Below are 18801 nucleotides of genomic sequence, written 5' to 3'. Positions count from 1 at the left end.
ATATATATATATATATTTATATATATATATATATATATATATATATATATATATATATATATATATTATATATATATATATATATATATATATATATATATATATATATATATATATATATATATACACACACACACACCAACCCGCAGCCGTATAGATTCGTCCGGCGGAACCGTGAATTGAGGTTAAGATGAGAAATTCCCCGGATGGAAGATGAGAAGAAGGAGATCGACAGAGCAGAAGTAGAGAAGTAGGAGATGGAGCAGGAGGAGGAGGAGGAGGAGATAGAGGAGGAGACAGCTCCATACAAGAAAGAGTAATGGCCGAGCAATCGACACAGGAGACGCTAATGCCCAAACGATCAGCTAATGGCCGAAGAGGCTGGCTAATCGCCTCCCAGTTTTGAAGGCCAAGGATTTCGGAGCCTTTGGACGAAGGACCTTCTTCCTCCATTATGCAGAAGATGGAGTCCCATTAGGTAGCTCACATCTCTCCTGTGACACTTCGTATCACGTTAATTGGTGTGTTTTTTTTTTTTTTTTTTTTTTTTTAGCTGGTGGCGATGATCTTTGTAGATCTGTTGAACGTATCCGCAATGGATGGTGGATTTTCCATAAATATGTTGGATTTCTTATCAATCTGCAGTTTTAAATGACTGATTTTTCAGAGTAGAAATACAATTTAAAATGTGGTTTATCGTGACTCCTTAAAAGCTTCTGATAATTTTTTATCGACTCATAAAATCTGACTTAGCTTGAAACTTGTTGTTTTAACAGATTAAGAGAGAAATGTTGAAAAATACTTGCGCTGAAGAATGTATGATCGAAAGCTGAAAGCAAGTCCATTTAAACTGTATGACGCAGATTATGTCAGAAATAATTAATTACGCGGATGAATGTCATAATGTATTCTGAATTTTATCTCGGCGTCTGACGTTATATGTTATTAGTTCTTCAGCTGGGGATCGTCCATAAATATTTAAGTATAAAATGTAGATGCACTAAATATATATATATATATATATATATATATATATATATATATATATATATATATATATATATATATATATATATATATATATTCAAGTTAATACTTATTTATTAGCTTGCTTTTCTGTTGAAAGAAATGAACATTTTCAGTTTTGCTGTATGATAAGCTGGTGTGAATTTAAGCTTCCACCTGCCGCGAAGCTTATAGCACTTTAGTTGAATGTGGTACAAATATTTAAAAGTGGATGAATTTTAATGTATCTTTTTTCTATTGTGGTTTTATTTTACTTCCGCCGTCAGAATTCTGATCATATGTACGAGTAACTGTAATATAGAATGTTCTGTTTTGTGTTACGAAAATACATTCACACACACATAAATATATATATATATATATATATATATATATATATATATATATATATATATATATGTGTGTGTGTGTGTGTGTGTGTGTGTGTGTGTGTGTGTGTGTGTGTGTGTAGTATTCATGTTTTTCATTTCTTCTTAAGAAATTCTTGAATTTGAAAATAAACGAAAACTTGTCGAACACAGATTGACAATCGTAGCTGAATTGTGTACATTGACTTTACCTCGGAGATTATTTGCGTTTCTGTTAATTCCATGGTGATGTTAATTATTGATTTACAGCATTCCTGTTATCATAGGAATCAGCTGTCGTAAATTTTTTTTTTGTACTGTTTCGGAAACTTGTTTTTTTGTACAATTTTTACTGAGTATTATTAAGAATACTTTTCGATGTTATACACGCACACGCATATATATATATATTATATATATATTATATATACATATATATGTATGTATGTGTGTGTGAATGTAGGTGTAAATACGAGTGTATTTATACAGTAATATATGTATTCATGTCAACTCGGACATTTTTTTAGCAGTAATTGAGAGGGCACGTAATCGAGCGTTCTGACATTACGGCAAAGCGACATAGACGTCAGAGAACAACAATAAGTGACTGACTTACTTTGGAGATTGACAGGTGTAACGGAAGCAGGGAACATGGCGCGGTGATCCTGCGGGCGCCCCATCACCCCGCACTGCTGTGATCCCACGCCCACGCCCACTCCTACTCCCGAATTGTAGCCTCTGACACCTGCCCCCGTGTACCTATAGGCGGAGGGCATCTGTGAGCACGAGGTGAGGTCTCCGTAGGTGTAAGGGGCGTGAGAGGCGTCCATTGACCCTCCAAGGGCGCCTCCGATGCTGCAGGACGAGGCCTCGAAGCCCGCCGCAGCCGCCTGATTCAAGTAGGCGTAGTCCATGGCTTCTCGAGCCCGGCCGGGAGGAGTATAGGGGCGCGGAACCACCTGGTAACACCTTCGTCGGGAATTACCTTCTACTTGAGTATACCTCCTCCAAGGACCACCGCCGGCGTCTAGGAGGAGGAGGAGGAGGAGGATAAGGAGAAGGAGTAATGGTAGGAGGCGTAGGCGTAGGCGGCGGCGGCGGCGGCGGTGTAGGTAGTAGTAGCAGTAGGAGGAGGAGGAGGAGGAGGAGGAGGAGGAAGGAAGGCAATCCGACTCGAAATCCTCAGGTGGGTTTTGTCGTCCTTCGCAGCCGCCGCCGAAGTTTCCGTAGGAGACGCGGCGCCTAATGACGTTATTAATGCAACTCCTCAAGTCACTGGCCTAATTGGATCAGCTGGCCTATCAAATTATTACAGATGATATCAAATTATTACTGATGATATTAGTGCCGGTCTCTTAGTGCCGTGTGCTCACCACCACGCGTAGAAATCAAATGATAAGCTTAATTCAATAATCACACGCACTTGTACCCGCGCCATCGGCAACCCAGAATTCCTGGCCATTTCCAGGGGCGTGCCGTCCAGCGCAGCGCCTCTTCCCATTGGGCGCCCCAGGTCATGTGATCAATACGAGGCGGAAGTATCGAAGGAATCGCGCCCCTCCATTGGCTCGGGGAGCGAAGGGGGCCGCGTCTGATTCCAGAGGTGGGAGGAGCTATGTATGGAGACAATGTGGTCTGGACATGACTTGGGAAAGACGGTTGCAACGCACACTGAAAAACAATCGAATTTTTATTAGTTTCCAGACCCCCAAAAAATCTGACTTCTGCCGTCGAGGAGATTTCTACTTGCTTAAGGAGCCTCCAGTGAAAAGTCCCGGGCGTCGTGAGGACGCTGGAATGCGATTCGACCCTCCGAGAAGGTCTTTGATTGGTGTCAAAGTTGTTGTTGATGGAAGTGTCATGGCGCCTGGCTGGTGGTGTGTGTGTGTGTGTGTGTGTGTGTGTGTGTGTGTGTGTGTGTGTGTGTTTGTGTGTACGTTTGTGTTTGTCAGTCAGGTGGGGATGTGGGATTCGCGGGTGGTGGTGGAGTCCCCACTTGGGTTGTCCAGATGACTCCAACACACCCACGACGATTTTAGCTGTTCAAAATAACGGGACCGAAAATGATGTATATAAAAAATAAAAAAGGATAATGTAGACATCGACTAATGGGGAATACACCAGATAAATTTTTTTCCTCTTGTTTTCCAGGGTATGAAGATCCAGATAATGTCGTCCAAACAAATATTATTATCCTTTTGAGGACTGGCTGTCGACTGTTTCAATTACGGCAACGTTGAAGCGTACATAGAATTTATATCTTTGAGGCAAGGTTAGGTGCCTTTCAAATAGAAAGCATATTGTTTCAAAACTCGAGACTAGAATTAACTTTCCTTCATTCAGCGGAATCCAGTTGCTTGAAAGCATCCCGTACGTTCACGAGTTTTGAAAAACTTTTCCCCCCCTCCACCAAAAGCAGCGTCGTGCATTCGTTCCTTTCGCGAAAGTTTTGATTTAGTAAAAGCCTTATTAAGTGCCGCGTCTTTCGACAGGTTATCTTGACTGTGAATTATCGAAGTCTGTCATTCAGGTTGAAAGTAATTGTTTACGATCTCTCTGCTTTCCGACGAAATATTTACGAGATTTGTTCAATTCCGTGCGTTCCCGTTATCTCCTTGTCGATAAATTTACGAAATAACTTTACAGATTAGATTATTTTTTTATAGATTAAATAGATTGAGTCCAGTAATTTCCAGGTGTCACCCAAAGGTCACCTGGAACCGGAGATCTACTGATGATCTGTTATCATATCTGATTCATGTCTGGTCAAACTTTCTTGCGAAGTTTGACGGGAATCGTACATGTCATCAGTTGGCAAAGGCATTTGACAGCGCCCCTTAGGATACCCAAACTTCCCCGCTAAGGATTGCTAACTCCCTCGGAAGTTTATTTTCTATCGTGTTTTTTTTTTTTATAAACTCTATCTTTTTTTTCCGCTCAATCAAGAAATTGGAAAATGTTCTAGATTACTGGTGACGGCTGAGTGAAGCCTATAGAGTTTTTCGGCGGAGGAAAACTTTTGGCTGTGTTTTGTCTTATCATCTTAATCAGAACTATGAAATATTTTTTGGGATATATCTAATGATTAAGCAAAGCGTAAACTTATAAAAAAAAATTTGGCTAGATTTTATCCTACAATTAATGAACGCAAATGGGATATTTTTTAGATGTAAGCTGGCTTCTCGGACAAGCCTATGAAAGATTCTTGGTCAGATTTTCTATCTCATCTTAGTCAGTCATATGGCTGTTGGCGTCTCATTAGTGTTGGGCTCATTTTCTTATTCCTCCTTATTGATTTTATTAATCTAATCCACAATCAGCGAATAAGAGGTGTCGACACAATCCTCAAAAGAAGCATTGTTAGCATCATGAACAAATTTTTGACTTACAGCATCATTAGGAGTTTATGAGATTCATTTGTAGGAACAAAACCTTTAGGTCAACAAGTTAGTGACAGTGACCACTATTACTTAGAGAACTTAGTAAACTGGTTTTTTTAATTTTTTATTTATATATTATTGTTATTATTTTTGTAATGTAACGTACTTATATGGTTAAATTATTTCTTTGAAATGTAAAATAGTGGCGTGGATAAACTTATTTGAACTGTAACTTTGTGGCCTGGTTAAAGTAGCCTTTGATAATTCAGTGGTCTGGTTAAAGTAGGTGTTAAGTTTTACCTCAGTGACTTGGTTAAGTTAGTTTAATCTAATTAAATCGTCTGGTTCAACTAGTTTTTAATGTATTTTTGTTTCGTGGTTAAGCTGCCCCTTTTTATTGTAGACTAATATCCAAGTTATACTATGTTTTTTTTTTTTTTTTTTTTACTTGTAACTACCTTTTGAATAACAAAGCGAGAATAATATCGGGTATGTGTGCCCAAAACAAGCTCGTCCTTATGATGAAGGTGGAAGTTTTGAACGTCCTAAGTGATGGCAACCTCTCCTCTTGAAAAGAGGTAGGTTGAATATCTTAGTAAACACAGAGGAAGCGTATGAATTCCAGATTCTGTATGGGAATGTAATAATAATAAGAAAGTGTTTCGTACATCCTTCATAATCTGTAATTTTCTCCAAAAGCTCTCTCTCTCTCTCTCTCTCTCTCTCTCTCTCTCTCTCTTCTTCTTTTTTTCTTTCATTATATAACAGCAGTGTTCCGTGTTATCTCTCTCTCTCTCTCTCTCTCTCCTTTTGCCTTGTCTTGGTCTCGTAGGTGTAATATTTACTTAAATATGATCTAGGTCAATAGAAGAGTTCTGGTCCATAACAATTAATAAATTTCCCTCTTATTCCTTTCTGTGTTACTCCCTCAGATTCTTCTGTTCGTTAGAGTATACTAATTCAGTATCCCATACTTTCAGTGAATTTAAATCCAAGAGAAATTTAAGCAATTTTGTAAAACTGAAGTAACTTTTTCGGCGATCGCATTTAGCAAGTTTATTGGGGTCCGCTTTTATTTTTTTGCGCGTCTTGGAGGATAAACTTGAAACTCAACACCCAGAAATAATACTTTGGCTTTTGAAAGCGATGAAGAAGTGATCGAGGAGAACGGGGAAACAGGGAAGGTACTTGTCAGGTGCTTTCATATTTCTCGGCATATTTATCCCATGCGTTTGCCTTCCTTCATTTCGAGTATTGCAATTAGTAAAGACATTGAACAACCACATAGCTATCAAATGAGTTTAGCTCATTTACTTCTGTTTTTGACTTCCTTGTTGCATCCACCTTTTTCTTTTTTGTTTATTTGTTTATGTTTTGACTGCTGAGCGCCCCCCGGTCGGCCAAGCAACTGGTTCTGTTCTGTCTCCGCAATTTTTGTAGCCCAATATTAAGGTCTGACCTTTTATTCTTCTTTTATTTCTAAGGAAAGACTGTTCACTGTAACACATGTATTGTCACAGTTGTCGCAGTCTTAATTACTTGTGGTAGGATTTTTTTTTTTTGTCAAGTGTGTGCTCATTTGCAGATGTGAAAGTTATTGTATGGAGTTTGTTCGGTTACTTTTAGTTCTCTGTCCGTCCGCTAATTATTCTGTCCGCACTTTTTTCTGTGCGGACTTTTTCTGTCCACAGTTTATTCTGTCTGCACTTTATTCTGTTTGCACTTTTTCTGTCGGCACTTTTTTCTGTCTGAGCTTTATTCTGTCCGCACTTTTCTGTCCGCACTTTTTCTGTCCGCCCTCAGATCTTAAAAACTACTGAGGCTAGAGGGCTGCAAATTGGTATGTTGATCAGCCACCATCTAATCATCAGACATACTAAATTGCAAACCTCTAGCCTCAGTAGTTTTTATTCTATTTGAGGTTGAAGTAAACATAACCGTGCTTCTGGCAACGATATAGGATAGGCCGTGGTTAAATTTTCATGGGCCGCGGCTCATACAGCATTATACCGAGACCACTGGAAGGTAGATCTATTTTCGGTGGCCTTGATTATACACTGTAACGGTTATACAGAAAACCCGATTGCGCCGAAGAAATTTCGGCGCATTTTTTACTTGTTTGTTAATGGAATCTCACAATGGCCTCTTTCTCAACCCCTCTCCTAACCCGCACGGCTTAAGGCTTGTTGCTTTATCTCCACTCCTTGTTTATTCCCTCACGTCTGGACTAGTTAAGGACATCAAGTTGCTAGTCCCGTCGGCTGTTGCATGAAAAAAAGTTTCGTTTTTATGCTTTTCCGGTAATGAGGGCCCGTTACTGAAAAGCTAGTTGGCGTTCTTTTTGTTGGTCGGAGGGTTGGAAGGTCCACTTCAGGTATTTTAACCCTTTCATCGACCTTGTCTCACTCAGGGACCCCCAGTTTGTGATATGACCCGTTCAAACACTTTCCCTTTTAATATTATGTAGAGATAGTTCAATTTCGAGTTTACAATTTTCAGGACTTTTTCATACGGAAAGAGATTTACTCTCTCTCTCTCTCTCTCTCTCTCTCTCTCTCTCTCTCTCTCTCTCTCTCTCTCTCTCTCGTTTGTTCCCCATTTAAACACACTTCTTTCTTCATCCTTTTTTCTGTAAGGTTCTTCGTCTTCTAGACAAACTGGCTTCAGCGAAATGCAGTACATTGTTTGTAGACAATTTGACCAGATTATGTGAGTTATGGTATTTGGTCTTTCAAGGTCTGCTTATCTCATTTTGTCGATGATCTAAAAAAACTCTGTTTAATTCTTTTAATTCTACGTCACAGTTATACATTAATTTTATTTCCGTTTCTGCTATTTTGAGTTAACTTATTTTTTGACTTTCAATTTTAATTGGTGCGAGATGCATTTCCGGTTTCTTAAATTGCTTCAAGTTTGTTCCCCCTTCATGTAAAGAGTACTTTCTGTACTGAAGTACTCTTTAATCTTTTTTAATATCCCTTTTTTCAGTTTATGTTGTTTTTAGTTGTTACTGTATTTGTTAGATATTGACAGTTATACGTACAGTTTTATAAAATCTTTTTAAGAATAGTCTTCTTCACTGTTATTTAATAATACAGTTTTGTCCTTTGTTATTTGTTATTATATACAGTTATATGTTATTTGTTATTATGTACAGTTCAACTCCTCTCTTACTTTCCTCTTCTTTTCCCTTTGCAAATGAAGTTTTTCTATCCGGGGAAACTTGCTATGCAATTTCACGGTCTGTCAGCCCGTACCATAAGAATGATCACTCATTAGGAATTCACAAAATAAAATTGGTATTGCTAAGGTCACAGTTCAGGTGCTTCTTGAGCGTCGAAGTTTACACACAAAAACGAATCCCGCAATCTTTGAATCATATCTCGTCCTAAAGTTAAAGACAGAGATGGCAGATTGCGGTCATCATGTGGTCAGGTAAGCATGAATGATTTTGGAATGCGTATTTTACGCGTCAGTCTTCTTCGGGGAATTTCTGATACAAATGACAGGCTTTTCTTCCAATCGCTATTTCACTTCGAATGTGAGTCTGTTCAATACGCAGCGATTTTTTTTATTTTTATTTTTATTTTTTTTTTTTTTTTGTCTCGTCAAAACGTTATGACCCTCGGGGGAGATTTATATTTTATTTGTGTTCATATTGTGCATGGAATCCGTGTAATAAGCATATAAAGGAAATAAACTTTACCATGAACGGAATGAAATATACACAGATATAAGTAAGCAGCGTTTGTAGGTTTTTCTTTCATTTTTCCCACGCAGCATTTTTAATTTATAGAGGATAATGCGCAATGCACAAAATTCCGTAACGTAAACATTTTCTTTCTTATGTTTGATTGACATTACCCGTAAATTAAAAATGCTATATAGATGAGGTTCATATTTATCTTTTCGTTTAAAAAAAAATATACCAAATTGATAGATTTCTTTAGATTTTTTCTCGTCAAGCTCCGTCAGTTTCTTAGCTGGCGTTATAAACGACAAGAGAGAATCCGGTCCTTGTAATTTTAGCTTTGAAGAATATTTAGAGAGAGGATTTGATAAAGGAAAGGCGAAAATTAAAAGGTGCAGGATAGATGACGCTGTATTACATCATTGCATTTGGTTATTCTTGATTGTTCTTATCTACCGTCATCTAATCATGGTTTTCCTCTTCTTGGTCATCACACTTTGTCCTTCCCTTTTTCTCTCTTTTTTTTCGGAATTGGGTAAGATCGGGACAATGAGTTATCCGTTCCATCGGCCTTCACACGGAAAGAAATTACTCTTTTTTTTGGAGTGTAATTGGAATTCTGCAGTCTTCATCTGTTTACACTTTTGTGTATCGGGATTGGGGGAGGGGGAGATGAGTGGTAGCCCGATCAGGTCCACAATTTTAAGGATTGGACCGGGGGCGTCGCGCCACTCTTTGCATTAGAGTTAAAATCATAAATATCGGGGTTTGACTTGCTGATCCCAAAACGGCAAGGTAACTTAGGAGAAAATAAGAAAATAGGTTTATCTAGGAGAAAATAAGAAAATAGGTTTATCTTTTATATCTCAGTTTTTAGATCCGCTAAATTCGAATATTTTAGGAAAGAAATTGAAAGAATACGTCTCATACCTAATGAGTTTTGGACTGCTAGTCCGTAAGTTGCCAAAATAAAAGATATTGAAGAAGAGCGAACAAATGATAATGGTACATGGAAAAGGAACACCTTTTGCTCCGCTTCATATATATAATAAAACTGTGAAAATGAAAAATAAAGGTCAGAAAAGATTGTAGACAAAGTTGGGAGAAATTAAGATTAAACATGTTCACTTAAGGAAGAAGGGAAACAGGTATTTTTTTTTAAAGCCCATGGGGTAATTTATTCCATTATTAGAAGGCGACTAGATTTCCCGTTGTTCAGGAGAACGGAGATTGAAGTAAAGGTTTTGTGATTTTGGTCAACGGATTTTTGTGTAGTTACGTAAGAAAATGTGACATTATGAGTAATAATAATACTGTAATAGTAATAATGATGTTTTTTTTTAATGATAATAATAACTTCGTTCCCACTATCTTCTGTCTTGTGAACAGCCAAAGAATATTTTATCTGTTTGCTAAGTTGTATTACGTTTTAATCGGTACAGCTATTACACGGGGATTGATCCTAAAAATATATAACTTATTTTTTCTTACCGTCTTCCTAGAAATATGACATTCGCTTTGAATGTCGCGAATGCTATGGATAAATATGCATTGTTTTTATTAATGTAAAATTCAGTATGCAATTTAATTTTTCATTTATAATAGCTTCCTCCATTATAAATAGAATTCCTCAGTCAACAAACTTCCTTATGAAGTTTCTTATATGAATATATTCCCTTAGTCAATAAAGTTCTTCAGTCACTACATTTCCTCAGTTGGGGCGATTCCTCAGTTGGTATATTTCCTCACTCAGTAGGGGTCTTGAGTCAGTGATGATTTCCTTGTAATAGATAATCAAGAGTCTTTATTACTTTATTCAAAATTTCCCCGGAATGGAATCTTTTTAATATTATTTATTTCTTTAGTGGATTCTACTCATTATTGTAGTTACTCAGTTAATCGATTTCTGAAGCCAATAGATTTCTTTGGTTATTTGGTTATTTATTCCTTGATTCGTAAGATAATCAGTTTCTGTGTTCGTTATTTCCTCAGTCCGTGGACTTCTCGGATTTCCTTAGTCTGTGGACTTCTCGGACCTCCTTAGTCTGTGGACTTTCTTCCATCTTCCTTTCAACCCTCTCCTAAGAATTGATTCATAGTGCAACTGCGGTGTTTTCCTCCTGTTACACCTTTCAAACCTATAAAATTTTCATTTGAGCGCTGAATGACCTCATAGGTCCCTGTGCTTGGCCTTTGGCCTAAACCCTGTATTCTATCTTTCTATCTTAAGTCCGTGTTCACTTAGAGAGGAAATTTCCCTATATTCCATCTCTCTTTCTATCTTAAGTCCGTGTTCACTTAGAAAGGAAATTTCCCTATATTCCATCTCTCTTTCTATCTTAAGTCCGTGTTCACTTAGAGAGGAAATTTCCCTATATTCCATCTCTCTTTCTATCTTAAGTCCGTGTTCACTTAGAGAGGAAATTTCCCTATATTCCATCTCTCTTTCTATCTTAAGTCCGTGTTCACTTAGAGAGGAAATTTCCCTATATTCCATCTCTCTTTCTATCTTAAGTCCGTGTTCACTTAGAGAGGAAATTTCCCTATATTCCATCTCTCTTTCTATCTTAAGTCCGCGTTCACTTAGAGAGGAAATTTCCCTATATTCCATCTCTCTTTCTATCTTAAGTCCGCGTTCACTTAGAGAGTAAATTTCCCTATATTCCATCTCTCTTTCTATCTTAAGTCCGCGTTCACTTACAGAGGAAATTTCCCAGGCCAGCATCTACTCTTGACAGTAGTTTCCAAATCAATAACATACAAGACAGTACATTCCCTCGTCCCTTGGTGCAGCGAACTCTCTCCCAAATGAAGATGAAACTCACCTGTCCATCAAGGTACTAAATTTGTGATTAGGTTACCTATAGGGTCTCTTTCTCGCCGTCATACCCAGCGCTCAGTTCGAGGAGTACCGCCGCTCAGCCTCACGCAGGAAAAATATATCTCTGTCTGCTTTTTCTTTGAAGTAATTGGTGCTAGTGGCAGTGAGGTGGCTATGTGTTTGATTTTTAGTTTTCTGTAAAAGAAAGCTACTGAGATGGCTATTTGTCTGTCCGTCCGCACTTTTTCCTCTCCGCCCTCAGGTCTTAAAAACTACCGAGGCTAGAGGGCTGCGAATTGGTATGTTGGTCATCCACACTCCTGTCATCAAACATACCAATTTGCAGCCTTCTAGCCTCAGTAGTTTTTATTTTATTTAAGGTTAAAGTTAGCCATAGTGGTGCGTCTGGCACCGCTATAGGTGCCAACAACACATGCCACCACCGGGCCGTGGCTGAAAGTTTCATGGGCCGTGACTGAAAGTAGTACTCAGTTTTATGTGTTCTGAAATTTTTCTTCTGTGTTCCCTTTTCAGTTTCTAACATTCTGCTCTGTCAAGCTTGTTATTTAAGGCATGGCCTGTTTATTTCTTCCATAAAAATGTGTTCATGTGACTATTAATATCTTATAAAATACACATTTGCCGAAGGAAGCAAGTGCTTTTCTTTATTTACGGGATGGGGGCCCAAATCTTTCCAGGAAATTAGGAAAATCTGCTGTATGAGAAGTCTGAGATTTCAGGGGACCTTTATTCGTGTTTTGACACAGTTTTTCCTGGAGCTCATCTGTCGATGTTTTCATGGCTGAGTTTCCCAATTTTTTATTTTCTTTTTTGCTTAATGTTTTCCCTTCAACTGTGTGATAGATAATGGCATTGAGTTGCCTTTCCCGTTGACATATAGTGAAAAGAGAGAGAGAGAGAGAGAGAGAGAGAGAGAGAGAGAGAGAGAGAGAGAGAGAGAGAGAGAGAGAGATATGCCTGGCACATGGCAATTCCCATAGAGTATCTTATTTTGCAAGAGCATAATTTTGCGTTAAATGGACTCTTCTTTAACTTTTTTATTGGACGTGGGTAGAAATTCGTAGACAACTAGGAATCTCGCAAAAGAATGACCCGGCGTCCCAGCGTCAAAGAAATACGTCAGCTTTACTTTCTAATAAAGCTTATGAGCTCAAACTTACTTATATCTTGTCAGGGGGACATTAATGACAAAGAACTGCTTTCCTGGTGAAGAAGGAGAAATAAATAAAGTGGAACTAAGTAGTCATTCAGGTGAGTTTCTGAAGAGGTTCAGTACATAGATAATATTTACATTTAATGATTGCTGTCTGAAGATATCCAACTCAGCATTTGCCGATTTCATCAGTCCTTCATATTCAGATCTATAGTGTGGAAGTCTCTCCATTCCTCTGTATGTTTGTCGTTTTATGGATGGGTTGATCATGGACCTCATTCGAGTTCATTCTAATTGGAATTGTGTCTTTGCATCTAGATTTTAGTTTTCTGTAAAAGAAAACTATTGTGCCGGCTTTGTCTGTCCGTCCGCACGTTATCCAGTCCGCACTTTTTCTGTCCGCCCTCAGATCTTAAAAACTACTGGGGCTAGAGGGCTGCAAATTGGTATGTTGGTCATCCACCCTCCAATCATCAAACATATCAAATTGTAGCCCTCTAGCTTCAGTATTTTTTTTCTATTATAAGGTTAAAGTTAGCCATAATCGTGCTTCTGGCAACGATATAGGATAGACCACTACCGGGCCGTTGTTAAACTTTCATGGGTCGCGGCTCATACGGCATTATACCGAGACCACCGAAAGCTAGATCTATTTTCGGTGGCCTCGATCATACGCTGTAGCAGCATGTTCAGAAAACTCGATTGCGCCGAAGAAACTTCGGGGCTTTTTTACACGTTAAAAGTTAGCATTACGTTAAAATGATATCAAGCAAAATAAAGTGTTTTGTGTTATTCAAAATACCATTTGGTTTGCATATCCTGCAGTTCTTCTCTCCATTCTTCATTCTTCCATTCATTGGGCATCCTCTCTCTCTCTCTCTCTCTCTCTCTCTCTCTCTCTCTCTCTCTCTCTCTAGCCAACCAACTAGCTCCATGTTGTCCGTCCCACAAAATTTCGAAACTTTCTTGATTTCTTGCTACGGACCGTAACGGCCCTTACGACCTGGCTGCTCGTATACATCTTATAATAGAAATAGATGACCTAATATAAGGTCACGTGACCTCTACTATTACTTGTCACTGACCTGGGAAGTCCGTTGAGGGAGGTAGTGAGTCACACTGAGGCCTGAAAGGCCGGAGGAGTGAGCAAATGAAGAGACCATTAGCAACGGGGCTGTGTGAGGCACCTTACAGGAGCCTGGAACAGCTGAGAGTTAAGCTGAAAATGGCAAAGGTCAGTATTTATTGTTATTGTTATGATCGTTGTTGAGAAAAAAGTCTTGCAGAAGAATTAAAAAATGACAATGCCTTTCTAAGCAAGCGATAAAAATAAAGAATTCATAATCAGTAGAGAAAAAGTCCAGCAAAATGCATTTGAAAATAACACTCAGATAACATCAAATGCAAAACAAATAATGGTAAACATCAGCTCTGTAGAATGGCAAACCATTGTGCCTATTCTGATGATACTCGATGGTGCTGTACTTTTCTTTATATTTAGATTGAACTGATTTGCAGATTTAGATTTAAGTGTGGATTTAACTACGGCATCAAATTATTTTGAAAAAAATTTCATCACCTCGGGCCTATTTTGGTAACCAAAAGTGAGTAATCGCTTGAAGACTTTTTATTAGCTAACTGAATGCGATTTTCTCCAGTCGCTGTTACTGCCACGAGCTCTTGTAAAGTAAGGAGTCGATTACTCTCCTCTGCATTCAAGATAGAAAGGTGTTTCTTATTTATTTCAGGATTGTTAAGTAACTGATACAACGAAATCTTTCAAGTGTGTCGTTAACGATAGATAAAGAGATAATTGAAATGTATTTTTAAACTTTATTGATGGTGTAATCACACCTGCTCTACGTCAGTTAGTAGAAGATGATGGTTGGAATTGCTGATGTCGATTCTAATAATAAAAAAATCCATGAAATTCAGCAGAACTTTTCTGAAGCCTTTTCAGTAGTATATATATCAGAGGGATTTTTCATACTTAATGTGTTTTCGGCTTCTTCAATTACGTTGAGTTTTTCCCGCTTCTTGTAAAAGGTAATTTCTGCACTGAATTATCTTTATTTTTCCATTAATTTAATCTAATTTGTTAGAGTATTGCCAATTTCCACATATAGCTTTATCATTGATATTAGTTTTCTTAATTGTTGTTTAGTTTTAAACGTATTTGTGTTATGTACTGTACGTGTTAAAATCTGTGTGCTCATGTATCCATGAAGAAGCTGCAAGAACTGCTAAATCGGAAAGACCATTGTACAGCAATAAACAAGTAAGAAATACACCGAAGTTTCTTCGGCGCAATCGAGTTTTCTGTATGGCGTATAATGCTGTATGAAACTTCCAGCCGCTGCCCATGAAACTCAGCCACGGTCCGGTGGTGGCCTGTGTTGTTGGTACCTATATCGGTGCCAGAAGTACGATTATGGCTAAATTTAACCTTAAATAAAATACAAACTGCTGAGGCTAGAGGGTTGCAATTTGATATGGTTAATGATTGGAGGGTGGATGATCAACATACCAATTTGCAGCCCTCTAACCTCAGTAGTTATTGAGATCTGAGGGAGGACAAAAAATGTGGACAGAAAAATCGCGGACGGACAGACAAAACCGTCACAATAGTTTCCTTTTACAGAAAACTAAAAATTCAGGTAGGCACGCAACATAATTGAGTAACTTGCTCAGTGTGTGATTGAGGTTGGAGGATTCGATGATAAACAATCTGGTCTGTTATATCAAGCGGCTAAATTTGTTGAAGTTCTCTTCACAAAAGAGTACATCCGTGATTCGTCACCAAGTGGATGAATGTAGAAGTGGCAACGGTTTTTTGAAGCAACCGTCTGTTACTCAAAATAGTATAAACACTTTTCATACAAATATATATAACTCAGTTACCCCTGTAAATGTAGTACATTTTCGATAGCAGCAAGAAAAAGAAAACTAGTAAGCCTTCGAATTATTTGGGTAACTTAAATATAATATGCTTTCGGACATTATATTGATTTCGTTTCATTTCTCGGTGGAAAATAAAAATAAGTTCAAGGTCCTTGCACTAAACTAGAGAAAAAATTCATTTAGACACTCGAAGATGGAACCTCTTACAGTACTGCAAAGTTATCATGATAGGCAACTCGGTAAACCAGGATACGGTGTCGAAAACTAAATAACAAATGGAACGTTTCTAGATCTGCTATATGGCACAATATGGTCTTGTTAACTGGGATTGAAAGAAAATGTAGAACCAAAAAGAATGGATATAAAATAGCCATGAAAAAAAAAGCAATGAACTTAGACTGGGTGATGTATTAGCCGAACTACTGGAGCATGGAGGAGAGGCACTGCAATACTGTAGCCTACCGTATCTACAAATTATATTTGGACCAACTATCTCGAGATAATAGCAATCCCAAGTACATTAGCATTCTAAGAACAGCACTACTCCCAACTTGCTGAAGGAGCTTGATAAGAATTGTCCATTTTTCTTACCTTCTTCAGTATACTCTGTTTTTATTACTTTCCAGGGTAATCTCTGTTTTCATTACGAAACCACAAGATGAAAATTCACTAGATTTTAAAGATTTTTAATAAGGAAAATTAGTAATCATGTTGAGAATTATGATTACAAACCTGACTGTAACCAAGAACCCACATGCAAGTCAATTTGAACCTCCCGGAGGAGGTTAGTGCCGTGCTCATGTGGTGCACTGCAGGCATTACTTAAGGTTCTTCGGCCCCTAGCTGCAACCTTTTTCCTTTTACTGTACCTCCTTTCATATTCTCTTTCTTCCATCTTACTTACCACCCTCTCCTAACAACTGATTCATAGTGCAAATGCGAGGTGCAAATCCTGTTACACCTTTCAGACCTTTTACTGTCAATTTCCGTTTCAGCGCTGAATAGCCTCTTAGGTCCCAGTGCTTGGCCTTTGGCCTAAATTCTATATTCAGTTCAGTTCAAGTCATCTGAACATTTGAATGTTTTCCATTGCTTTAGGCGTAACAAATTTTAATCGTCTGAAAATTTATCTTAGCTTTAACTTTGCTTGATTTCAGTTTTACAAGATAAAAATCTATAAATCTTTCCATTTACTTATTTACTTTTTTATTTATTTAATTTTATCAGTAAGGTTTGTGTAGTCTTATTGAGAAGATGAAAAATATCGGCGGATTTAAATATAAGTCCGAGTACATATAGATAATTATATTACACACACACACATATATATATATATATATATATATATATATATATATATATATATATATGTATATGTATGCCTGAATCACGAAAATATGGAACGTGATGAATACATAAATAAAGACAAAATCCACGGAGGAAAGAGATACAATGGAGTGTTCTGCTAGGCCTTTCGACTTATCGTCCTTTACTCTGCTAATTAAAGGACGATAAGTCGAAAGGCCTTGCAGTACTCGATTGTTTCTCTTTCCTCCGTGGATTTTGTCTTTATTTGTATATGTTTATATATACATATTTATATTTAGATATAATTTTACATATATGTATATATATTATATATATACATATATATAGATAGATAGATACATAGATAGATAGTGCGTGTGCGTGTGTGCGTGAATGTTTGTAATAAACCATTCACTGAGTAGTTCATTTTTCCCTTCCCTTGCTCATAGTACAGGCAATAAAAAGAAGTACCTTACTTCATACCCAACGCGTACTGGCGAAAAATCCTGCGCTCCTGCCAAAAATGTCGGTCCCGCTTATGACAGGCGTCGTTCACGCGCGCTTCGTACCGCTGCTCGTTTGTTCAGAGGCTGCCAAAGTACTGTGTAGTACTCTGACGGGTTTTTCTCGCATTCATTCTTTTGAATGAACCACATACCCGTTCTTTTTTTGTCACCGGCGGACAGCTGACTGACTGACTGAGTGTCTCTCTCTCTCTCTCTCTCTCTCTCTCTCTCTCTCATACAAGTTGTAGAGCTATGTTTTTTTTTATCATTTTAATCCTGTGTTGTAAATAGCATGCCATTGAATATTCGTTGGATGAGGAAGGTGCTAAAAGTTATTATTATTATTATTATTATTATTATTATTATTATTATTATTATTATATTGTTGTTGTTGTTGTAGTTGCTATTGCATTATGACATCAATTTCTAAAAGAATTAGGGACTTCTGTTCGTTTTTCCTACCCAAATTTGAGCATTGTAAACACCGTACTTACTTAGTAATGGGTTAAATACATGACACTCATGGAATTAATATTTTTTATTTTTTTTCATTGTGAAAAATATGAATCTGAAAATTTCGTAAAATTGGAAAGATGAATTTATATAGGAATTATCTCGGCATGAATGTTGATCATGCTGAATTTTTACTGGCTGGGATGAATGAGGGATGCCTTGTGAAGGAGATGCTCGCTTGCATTGCTTCATGCCTCGTTGGGACTAACTATCACACACGCCAGATGCCTATGGCAGTTTATCAGATGGTACTGAGAACTTCTGTGACAGAGGTTTGTGACTCACTTTCATTTGTGGTCACCTTTCCAAGTTCTGACCTGACTTAATGTTCATAGACGAAAGTTTTCAAGAAGCTTTTTTCCTTTTGTGACTAAATTTTAGAATTATCTTCCTAATCCTGTAACTGAATCGTTGCGTGTTTGGTGAAAAACACAAACGTGTGTTTTCATTTTGTTTAGCGTCTGGCGTGATTATAGAGACACTTGGTATCTGGCCACCTGTAAGCTATTAGCTACACTTACAGTACATTCCTGATAACTGCCGCCAAAGTTTTGTAACCTGTGCTTGTACTGAATTACAATCTTGTAACCTGTGCTTGTACTGAATTGAAAAGTTTTGTAACCTGTGCTTGTACTGAATTACAAAGTTTTGTAACCTGTGCTTGTACTGAATTACAAAGTTTTGTAACCTGTGCTTGTACTGAATTACAAAGTTTTGTAACCTGTGCTTGTACTGAATTACAAAGTCTTGTAACCTGTGCTTGTACTGAATTACAAAGTTTTGTAACCTGTGCTTGTACTGAATTACAAAGTTTTGTAACCTGTGCTTGTACTGCATTACAAAGTTTTGTAACCTGTGCCTGTACCGAATTACAAAGTTTTGTAACCTGTGCTTGTACTGAATTACAAAGTTTTGTAACCTGTGCTTGTACTGAATTACAAAGTTTTGTAACCTGTGCTTGTACTGCATTACAAAGTTTTGTAACCTGTGCTTGTACTGAATTACAAAGTTTTGTAACCTGTGCCTGTACCGAATTACAAAGTTTTGTAACCTGTGCTTGTACTGAATTACAAAGTTTTGTAACCTGTGCTTGTACTGCATTACAAAGTTTTGTAACCTGTGCTTGTACTGAAT

General features: G+C 37.6%; 2 protein-coding genes across 4 annotated transcripts in view; one reads left to right on the top strand and one right to left on the bottom strand.

Annotated features, from left to right (window-relative positions):
- Window positions 1–2652, bottom strand: part of LOC136832541 (paired mesoderm homeobox protein 2B-like) — a 182056-nt gene extending 179404 nt beyond the window's left edge. The window contains exon 1 of the mRNA XM_067093526.1: window positions 1990–2652. Coding sequence (XP_066949627.1) covers window positions 1990–2287 — 298 coding nt within the window. The 5' untranslated portion in view covers window positions 2288–2652. The remainder of the gene's footprint in view (window positions 1–1989) is intronic.
- LOC136832534 (calponin homology domain-containing protein DDB_G0272472-like) overlaps window positions 1–18801 on the top strand; it is a 272974-nt gene that overhangs the window by 191124 nt on the left and 63049 nt on the right. The gene's annotated exons all lie outside the window — the stretch shown is intronic.

This window comes from Macrobrachium rosenbergii, chromosome 50, assembly GCF_040412425.1.
Source record: "Macrobrachium rosenbergii isolate ZJJX-2024 chromosome 50, ASM4041242v1, whole genome shotgun sequence".
NCBI classification, from domain to species: domain Eukaryota; kingdom Metazoa; phylum Arthropoda; class Malacostraca; order Decapoda; family Palaemonidae; genus Macrobrachium; species Macrobrachium rosenbergii.
The sequence above is the reverse complement of the archived record's forward strand: the minus strand, read 5'-3'. Positions and strand labels throughout refer to the sequence as shown.